General features: G+C 37.6%; 1 protein-coding gene across 1 annotated transcript in view; it reads left to right on the plus strand.

The window, feature by feature from the left end:
* Positions 1-10,718, plus strand: part of LOC107698979 (angiopoietin-2-like) — a 26,708-nt gene that overhangs the window by 4,535 nt on the left and 11,455 nt on the right. Inside the window, exons 2-5 of the mRNA XM_016500117.1 lie at positions 2,844-2,990; positions 4,503-4,624; positions 7,618-7,850; positions 8,089-8,213. Of these exons, the coding sequence (XP_016355603.1) occupies positions 2,844-2,990; positions 4,503-4,624; positions 7,618-7,850; positions 8,089-8,213 (627 nt within the window). The remainder of the gene's footprint in view (positions 1-2,843; positions 2,991-4,502; positions 4,625-7,617; positions 7,851-8,088; positions 8,214-10,718) is intronic.

The following is a 10,718-nucleotide window of genomic DNA, read 5'->3' on the forward strand; positions in this document are numbered from 1 at the left end:
TGGAACAGTGTTGTAAATACAACTTAACCACTGATTTCTAGTCGTGTCCATTTTTGGAAGGCCAAACAAAGTAGTTTCGCTTTCACAACGAAACACAGCGTCACACACGGTGGCCTAGAGTGAGCGGCGGCGGCCTAGAGTGAGCAGAGGCCGGGGGCTAAAGTGAGGAACGGTCGGAGGGCTAGAGTGAGCAGAGGCGGTGGATTCGACGAAGGAGCGTCCGGAGGGCTTGCGGCAACCACATGTGACGACCCAGGGCTGGACTCCGCTTCGTCCACGGTGAAAGCCGATCCGGCGATCCACAGCGCAAAGTTGTAGTATTTCCTCAGCAACCAGCACGGATCAGCTCCAGGCATGACGAAGCAGATATCCTCCTCTGAAGGCCAAACAAAGTAGTTTCGCTTTCACAACGAATCACACAGTGCCTTCACGACATGGCGGCGGCAACAACAATACTACAGCGAGAATAAAAATTACGCCTTCTTTCTTTGCGTGAACATGTGGGCGGCGTTATGCAAATCTTCCCACATAGTGATATAGATATGTGGGGGCGTGTTAGAACGAGCCGTTTTAGGTAGGCGTGGCTGACTCTTAACTTTCATAAAGAATATCTCTTAGGATTTGAGACTTTAGTCTTTGCAACTTTACAGATCTTCTTTATGCACCAAAGAGCTTGTAACACTCCAAAGAGAAAGGAAAAATTGAAATCGCATCATATGACCCCTTTAAAGGAACAGTTCACCCCCAAATTTGTTCCGATGAAGAAACAAACTCATCCACATCTTGGATGACCTGAGAGTGAGTAAATTGTCAGCAAATTTTAATTTTGGGGAAATATTCCTTTAAAGAATTGTTTCAAACCCAAAATGAAAGGTTATTATTTTCCAAACCTGAATGCATTTTTGATTTCCATAAAATGATCATTCATAGTAAACATGGCTTTAAAGCTACTAAAAAGTAACAGAAAATTAATCCATATAACTTGTATACTAAATATGGCACCAATAGTGCAGGTTGGATGTCAGTAACAGCAAACATCATTGATTCACATGTGTTTCATCACCAAATGTCATAATGCCAAAACTACTTTTGTAGTTCGTTTCTGGATCTTGACAGCATGTGATCACTATGAAATGCCATTGTACAGAAAAGATGTGTGTTCAGTCTTGTACAATAAAATAATTCTTCTTCTTGCTCAACTGTCCTTGAGTAGGCCCATCTATTGTTTTCAGTAAAGCTTCACAGAGAGCCTGGAGTGTTCATGTTTGGCCCCTTTTAATAATAAATCTAATTTTCCAGGAAATGGGAAAATACAAATGGACTTGGCCACTTTTTAATTCAGTTCTGTTTTTAATGACTTATTTAACTCAATTAAAATTCTTTGAATGTTCATTACTGAAAGTGGCGGAACAGCAAGATTAAAGGTGGTTTAATCAATACCACTTTAGTTTTCTGCGAAGCTCACCTACTTAGGGACGGGCAAAAAATCGTCCTTGGAAAAACATTGAAATTACATGGTACAGTGAATATATGACAGGATTTCTCTTCCCTTTTGTCATTTTTTGAAAAGGCCACATCAATCTGAGATCTGTTTATTACTCTCAGATGCTTGGTGCCTCGATTTTATAGTTCGCATAAATGGTCATGATCTTTATTTATTTATTTTTGCCTCCCCTCATATCACAGTCAATGAGGAATTAAACTGAGCGAACAAAACATAGTTTATCCAAGGGCGCTCTCATCAGTGTTTCAGCACGGTGGTAAAGTAGTCATGGCTGAAAGATGCCATGTATTGTGCACATGGTATGAAGGACACAGTGTCATGGCTTCTTGTGTAGGATGTTGTTTGGTTGTGGACAGTGGCACTGAAGATGGATGAGGGCATATTTGTATTGCCTCATTAGGATTGTACAGTGTACACTGAAGTTCATTTGTCCGAAGGGAGTCAAGCACTGTCAGTAAGATTGATTGTACAGTACAGTACTTGTTTTAGCGTTGATTTTGGACCATGCATTTCAAATTGATTGTTTTTGTGTTGTTTTGGCCTGTTGGAAAAGTTCTCATGAACTTTTCAAGTTTAAATAACATTATCACTAAAGGTTAATTCACACTACACCAACAGATGCCAACAACCACCGGCAGATCAACTGATACATTTCTTTAGTTGGGTTTTGGTTTTGTTGGATCAGTGTGATACCACTGTTGGTATCTGTTGGCATCATAAATATACATATTTATACACACAGTTGCAATCAACATTATTCAAACCCTCAGGGACTGTAATAACTTACATGGGAATGGGCCAGAGATTGCAGTAGAGAGGTGACTGAAGCTTGAAAGCACTTAGAGGCAACGTATATTGGAGGTTATAAAGATATATATACATATAAAAGCCACCAGTAAACTATTATAGAAAATTGACTTATACACATTTGATTGATTTTAAGAACATAATGAAACAAAATTTAAATTGGCTCTAAACATTCATGTACAAAATTATTTAACCCCCAAAAGTTAAATTTTGTAAATGTAAATTTGTTACTTTTACTGTGCATTTGTTACTTTTACTGTAGATGTAACTTTTGTATCTTTTATTCTTTATAACCTCCAAATGTTGCCTCTAAGTGCTTTCAAGCTTCTGTCACCTCTCTAATGCAATCTTGGCTCATTCCCATTCCATTCCTATGTAAATTATTACAGTCTCTGGGGGGTTGAATAATTTTGATTGCAACTATATATATATACATGCATGCTTTTATGCTGCCTATGCTGAAAGTTTTTTGGGATATGTGCTCTTGTGAGGCTAACAAGCTTAGTAGATGTGTCTTATGTCATGTTTACAGCTGGAGAGCTATATTCAGGAGAACGTGCGATCAGAGATGGAGCGGAATGTCATTCACACTCAGACAGCCACCATGCTGGAGATCGGAACCAATCTTCTAAGCCAATCAGCAGAAAACACACGCAAACTGACAGATGTGGAGACACAGGTGAGGCTGATCAAATGAGACTGACAGCATCCAGACAAACATATAGCACCCCTGTTTTAACTGCAGCTTCAGTTTGTCTTTGCTGTGAAATGCTTTATCTCTGATTGCTTAAACCACATTTAGAAGACAAGCAGCCATGAAAAGTGGGCACTTCTCATGCCATCATTTTTCGAAAAATTCTCTGTTATAATAAGCAAACTGCTCAATAATTTGCATTGGTGGCTCACAATTAAATTAAATTCGTTGAGCTCAATGGCTGAGAATTTTTAATCTTGTGCAGTAAGTGAGTTCACAAAATTAGGCCTCAGTGCATCACATTTGACACTCAAAGCACTGCTGCCCATTTTGGATAGTGTGTGTGTGTGTGTGTGTGTGTTTTCACTCTGAATTCATGGCCAACAGAAGCAGGGTTTAGTGGCCTTGCAGAGTAGTGCTGGAAAAGAATCAGAGAGACAGTGAAAATAGCCCAACTAAAACAGTTATAGTGTTTATCCTCTCAAAGAGTGATTGTTTTACACTGCTATGTTTTTGCCCTCATTTTTTCACAGTCAGCAGTTCATTGAACATCATAGTACAGCCTGAAAAAATATTGGGCTGCTTTTGTTAGGGCTTACACAGTATATTTGCTGTGTTTGAGCTGCTTGAAAAAGCATGTAGCTGTTTGAAGGAACAGGCATGATGGGATAATCACTGCTGATCTATGTGTGACTTTTGGAGTGTTTGGATGACTTGATTATGGCTTCACAAACTTAAAGAAACAGTTCACCCAGAAATGAACCATCTGTCATTATTTTCTAACCCTCATGTTGCTCCAAATCCATAACTTTCTTTCTTCTGTGGTGCAAAAAAGGAGAGATTTTGAAGTCTTGTATGCAGATACGATGAATAGGACCTGTTCAAATATTTTTTTTCCCGAATCGAATTGTTTCAGTGAATCAAAAGATTTGGTCACAGTGGTTTACAGTTTATTGAAGGGGAAGATTGTCAGTAAATACATAAACATTTTGATGTTCCTCACACAAAACTATCATATGACTTGGAATATAATGCATGCGACTCAGTACGTTGTGCATGAGACCGAATACATTGTAATTGAATGGAAAAGTGTGACCAGCACAGGATTACTCCTTTTTGTGTTCTGTGGAAGAAAGAAAGTTGGATTATGGAACAACATAAAGGTAATAACAGAATTTTCATTTTTGGGTGAGCTATTCTTTTAACCCTGATTAAAACTCATTAACATACTGTATTTGTTTCCAGAAATGCTACTTCAAACATTGTTCTTGGATAAAGTTGGCAAACTTAATGTTGCAGGGGAACATCTGGTACTACCTTCAACATTTAACTACAGCGTTTTCTTGGGGAAAAAAATGAAATCCTGCACATTTGCATTCAAGCAAAGATGAAAACCATAGTAGTTGGACAAGAAAAGCACCATCATTCTCCCATGTCTTTGAATATTTTAAAGGTAATCTCTCTTTCCGCTTGTCTGTCATGTGGGCCTGTTTGCAGGTGCTGAACCAAACCAGTCGTATGGAGATCCAGCTGCTGGAATACTCTCTGAGCACCAACCGGCTGGAGAAGCAGCTCTTAGAGCAAACCCAGGAGGTCTCCCTCCTAAATGACAAAAACAGGTGAGTCGTCTGGAAATGTGCAGCATCTAAGTCACACCCTCCTGTAGTGAGCGCTGTCTCTAAAGTTGTTACAAATGCAAAAGCGTATTTTTGCAAATGCAAATGCATGCGTATTTTTGAAACAGGATTCAAAGGCAAACGGGTTGCAAGATGCAAAAGATCTGTGATATTATACCTCTAAATTTATTCATACATAAATATTTGTTCAAATCGATGGAAATTTATGTGCTAGAACCACGCAATACGCAATAGTACGTATGAATATTAATTACATCTTTACAGCCTTCTTTTTATATAGTATTTTTTGCCCTTTTTAAAAAATACAAATAAAATTGTACCCCATGTCCATCTTTATTTACCTCTAGTATTAAACATTGATCAATGGACATACAGAATATGGAGCATATCAAATATGGTAAATGGAAACTAAAACTTACTTGCTTAATGTGCAAGACCAATGAAGTTTGTTATTGTGCATTAAGTAAGCGCATTTGAACTTCTGTTTACCATATCTGATGTGCTCTATGTATGTGCTTTGATCAATGTTTATATGCAACTAAAAGACAATATCTTGGTAGTAGAATGGACTTTCAATAGAGGGACAAATAATTATCAGGTTTCTTTAAAAATATCTCCATTTGTGTCTTGTAGATGAACAAGAGTGAGTAAATGATCAAAGAACACTGTCAACATTTACGTACCCTCATGTCATTCCAAACTGGTGTGCATTTCTTTCTTGTGCATAGCACAAAGGAAGAATGTCTGTAAGCAAGAAGATTCAGTTCCCATTGACTTCCATTGTATTTTTGTCCATACAGTGGAAGTCAATGGGAAACAAAATGTTTGGTTACCAACATTCTTCAAAAATTAGCTTTTATGTTCTACAGAAGAAAGACATACAGAAACAACATGAGGGTGAGTAAATGATGACAGTATTTTCATTTTTGGCTGAACTATCCCTTTAATATCAGGTGTAAACAGCACCAAAATCATCTCATCAATGATTTAAGAGCAATATTTCTCATTTTCCCAGTTTATTCCAGGTGTTTACTATTTCATATACTGGAAATAACTTATAAAACAAGCATCACCTGTTTCACATCTCTTTTATGACTTTATAATTGCATTCAAATAAACAGTGATGGAAACACCTTTGACACAAAAAACAGAACTCTGTGACAGTAAATTGGCGGTCAAGTGCCAGTAATAAAGTAAATGCGTTTTCATTTTCCCTGTTGGTCTTTGGGGAAGTATGGCTCAGTAATTATGCATCTTTCTGCTAACCCAAATTAAAATATGCAAGCTTTTTGTGGAAACTTAAACTTTCTGTCTGAAAATGGGACAGTAAGATAATCTATTCAGGATTTAAATATCGTTGACAAGATTCTTTTGAGAGAAGGTGCTTTACAATAACACTGCAGCTTAACAACAGCAACGTTTAGATGACTAAAAAACAATCATCTTAAAAAAAAAAAAAAATTTGTATATTTTCAGACAGCATGACAAGTGCAGAGCTCCTTGAAAAGATGCATGCTGGAAGAACAGAAACAGCAAACAAAGAGAGATTTAGGGATTGTTTCTTTCGACTAGCAGAAAGTAGCTTGTTCAATATGTGTGGGTGGATCGTTTCAATAAAAAACTGCTGCAAAGTCATTAGTTGGACTCGTAAAGATCAGGCCTGTGGGATTTATTGTCTTTATTTGGAGCTTGGTACGGTGCCAGCTCACACAGCCTGTCAGAGTGCTGATTTTGATTTTGATAGAGAAGCCCAGGCAACAACACCATCTGTGAATGGCAGTGGTATCCAGGTGTTTACAGGTCTACCAGCCTCTCAGGCTCACAGAGGTGTGTGATGTGGAATCTGAGAGGCTCGTTCAAGGGTGTCGTCTGTGCTGAGAGCGGCAGGAACCAACAAACAGCTATTCACAGAGTGAAGTATTAAAAATTAGGATTTGATATGACACTCAATATAGTAAGACAAAACGATTGTGTCTAAGGGCACAATTTATGTGCTTCCCGTAATCCAAATGGTAAAACATAATAATTCCTGGACTTCCTTTATAAATAAATTTGCTATTAAAAATGTCTTTCATCATTTACTGATAAATGAGAATATGAAAATGAGTGTTCAGGGAATTTAGCTATTGAAAATTAGCCATTGCAAATTAATTTAACTCTGTTCAAATGAATGAAATGAACAAAATGATTTGAATAAAAGTAAGTTAATTTTGCTGAATGAGATAAAATCAGTAAAATGATTCAGTCTTAATATTTTGAACCATAGGGACTTTGACTGAACTCAGTCACTTGTGGCAACGGTTCCAACCATTTCAGTTCTGGTCTTCAAAAGGTTCATAAAGATTTATGCATCTCTAAATTTGCGCATACTGTGCAAATAAGTATTTACATTTATGTAAACTTACATATAAGTATCTACATACTAGATATGTTGATATTGTATGTTTCAGTGACTTCACTCTGAATAACCTGAGGTGCAACTATTTAACGGTGTTATGTTTAGTCTTAATTTGGTGATATAATTGTATACAAAAGTTAATATTGAGAAACCTGCATTTTAGACAATATTGTTCTGTTACTTTATTTATTTTTGCTCCGCCAATGAAAATAGTTTCAGTTCTATTTCTATTTCAGCTCATAGTGACCTTTGCTTCCTGAACGAATCAGTGTTGAACTAATTGATTTAGTAAATAACGGTTATTCACTTATAAAGTTGTTTAATTTCGGAATTAATCAGCTGGTGCATCTGAAATTGCATACTGACTGAGTATGTTAACAAAGTATGTTCTATATAGTAAGAATGTGTGTAGTGTAAATAAAATCTGGACATACTACATCCTGCTACGCATTAACAAGAGACAAGTGGAGTGATACAAACAAAAATCCACCATGTTGTATAAAGAGTTTTCTAAAAATGTTAAGCTTGTAATATGCAAATAGCAAGACCATATATGAACCAGCCTGTTTCTTCTTAGCTATCTAGAACAGCGTTTTGCTTCCATGGAGGACAGGCACAGCAGAGAGCTTCAGGCCATCCAGCAGGAGAAACAGCAGCTGTTGGAGCTGCTGGACAGACAGAATCACCTGGTCAGCCTGCTGGAGGGAGAACTGGCCAGCTCCACTCGTAACAGCACACTGCTCCAACGACAGCAGGCCACACTCTCTGACACAGTGCAGCAGCTACTGGCTATGGTCACTCACAGTAACGGTTAGTGCCAGATTCACATTATCAAAGGCTAAGCTGCATATGACCAGCTCAGTGGGAACAAAAGAGTCTCTCTGAACTGGGCAACTGCTTAAATTCCCAGTGGTGGTCTCTCAAGCAATTTTCCAGGAAGATTGCGGTATCAATCAAAATTGATTAAACCAAACAAAATACCATAAAGGACCTACATGTACTTTTATTTATTTTTCCCCAAATGTAATAATATCCTATGTATTTCCAGATATTTCCACTCCAGTTGAAAAGGAGATGTTGAAGTTCAGAGACTGTGCTGAGATATTCAAATCTGGAGTTACAGAAAGTGGGATTTACAACATTCATCTCCATAACTCCACCCAGAAAACTAAGGTTTGTAGATTGTAACCCCTTTTTTTTGTATCACTTTGATGGAATATATATATATATATATATATATATATAGATTACATATTGCATACAAAACAAAACCATTTTGTAAAGCTTGAATCTTGGCATGTATCTTGATTGCTGAAGAAACTGAGCTCTCCTGACATTTAATTCTTTGTGTTGTTTCTGAGGACTAAATTATAATATGGAAGGACAAAATGTTTTAATATACTGCAATTTCAGTACGTCTTAGAAAAAAGGCTAAGATGAAAATGTCATGTGGATCAGAAAACCAAATGAAGAAGTCAGAGAAACATTTCCTTCAGGCCAATTCTCGGTGCATCTAACTGTGAATATGCACCCGTATTTATTTCAAAATCTTGCCCTACTGAACCACAAGAAAACCTCTAAAGGTTTGTGTTTTGCCTTTGACTTCCAGAGTCAAATCTAATTTCTGGCAGGCTCTTGGGGTGATGAACATTTTAAAAATGTGACTACAATTGTTTTTGTTATTCATTATTTTCCTGTGCACTCATTCGTCTTCCCCTCCATTTCCTGTGGGCATAGGAGCCAGGTGTTTGGCAAAGATTCGGAAGCTTCCTGCCAGCACAGGGTTTAATGCAGTGAGTGAGAGTGAGCTGGTATATGTAGTATCACCACCCTTTCATTCTGTGCCACCCCTCAGAGAAGCACACTGGGTGGCTCTTTTCATTTAGAGTTCAAATTGCTCTTTTTTCTACCTCACTTTGCTTTCATAATGACAACATATTTATGAGGGATATTGATTAGTGCTGATAGAAGTTTATTGATAACAAATGGTTCCTGGAAAATCTTGACCGGTGATGCTCACTTATTGATACATTCAAATAGGTTTTTGCTGCCAGAAACAAGCTGAAGTTTTAGTAGAAGAAGAAGAAGAAAAAAGACTATCTCACATCTGTTATGCGAATAGAAGGATATGTTGTGCAGAATAAGAATGCAATCAATTCATACTACCCAAAAGCAACCTTTCTACAGATGTCATTAATGCTTTGTCTTTAAACCCTGATTAGCCATTTAAAGTTTCACAGTGGACGGTCTAAAGACCAGCATCATGTGTTGCTAAATGAGCTGGTCCCGCCAAGGAATGGAAATGTATGTTATCCCACTTTTTGTTTTTGCCAAGAAGAACTTATTGCTTTTTGCCTTCTCCTTAAGCTTAATTCTTCTCAAAAAACAGCTGGGAAAATTGGAGAAAAATCATACAGAGGATATTGGAATGTTTTCACTTGACACCCACAAGCTAGAAATATTTAATATTTGAGAATAAAATCCTTTATGGGATTGGCTTTAATTAGTTTTGATGGATTCAGATGATGGAATTCAATGAGTTGCCCTTTTATTATTTTTTGCTGCTCATAGCTCATACTAATTCACTGTTTTTGCCTCAAAACAGTAAGTTATTAAGTTGTTTTGTGTTCAATACCAAATCAATGGTTAGTAAAAGTTTCAGCGGAATTGCAAAAAAGCACTGAGTGTACATTCAAGTGTTTAAACTTCACCAAGACCAGTGTGTTCATGTCCCAAAAATGTCTGCATGAGACTCTGTTTGTACAGTATGGTTAAAATGGGTACAATTCATCACATCGTTTATTGCACAGTGGTTAACCAAATACAAAAGCTAAATACAAACCCAACAGAGTACTCATATAGCCTGAAGACCTACCAACTCACTGTGGACAGGAACAGAATGTGTGATCCAGTCTCGTCAAGTCACCTTTATTTATATAGCGCTTTATACAATAAAGATTGTGTCAATCTACAGTGTTAAACAGGAAAAATGTGTGCTAATAATTCAAGAGGAATATACCATTCATCAGTTGATTTTGTCAGTGTAGACAACCCACAGAGGTAAGAAAGATCTCCTAATTGACTCCTTATTTAAAACATCATGAGTTGATATGTGCTTTGTGGCGTATCCTGGGAAATTACAGTAGTTTGACCAGTCAAATCTCTTAACTGCAGCTTGTGTAAGAATATTGACCAAATTCTGACCAAAATATTACTGTAATAATGAAATAATGGAAAATTACCACAGCTGTCCTTTGTAAAATACAGCCTGGCAAAGGATCTCTCAGTATTTTTTTTAATCAAATAACCCATTGAAAACGTCTCAGGTTACTTATGTAACCATGGCTCCCTGAGTATGGAACGAGACACTGCGTCCTCTAGGGGTCGCTATGGGGAACGCCTCGTCGTGACCTGTGTCTGAAGCATACTTTGAAAAAACACCAACAACACGTTGGCCGGCGACAGCCATGACATCACTACCGGTGCGACTATAGTATAAATAGGCACCGGGAGAACACATCATCCACTTCTTCGTCTGAAGCTTGTGTCCGAAGCATGGCAAGAAACCTAGAGGACGCAGTGTCTCGTTCCCTACTCAGGGAACCATGGTTACATAAGTAACCTGAGACATTCCCTTTCATGGGAACTTCGAACTGCATCCTCTAGGGGTCGCTATGG

The sequence above is a fragment of the Sinocyclocheilus anshuiensis genome, unplaced genomic scaffold, assembly GCF_001515605.1.
Source record: "Sinocyclocheilus anshuiensis isolate Anshui unplaced genomic scaffold, SAMN03320099.WGS_v1.1 scaffold74, whole genome shotgun sequence".
In the NCBI taxonomy this organism is placed as follows: Eukaryota; Metazoa; Chordata; class Actinopteri; order Cypriniformes; family Cyprinidae; genus Sinocyclocheilus; species Sinocyclocheilus anshuiensis.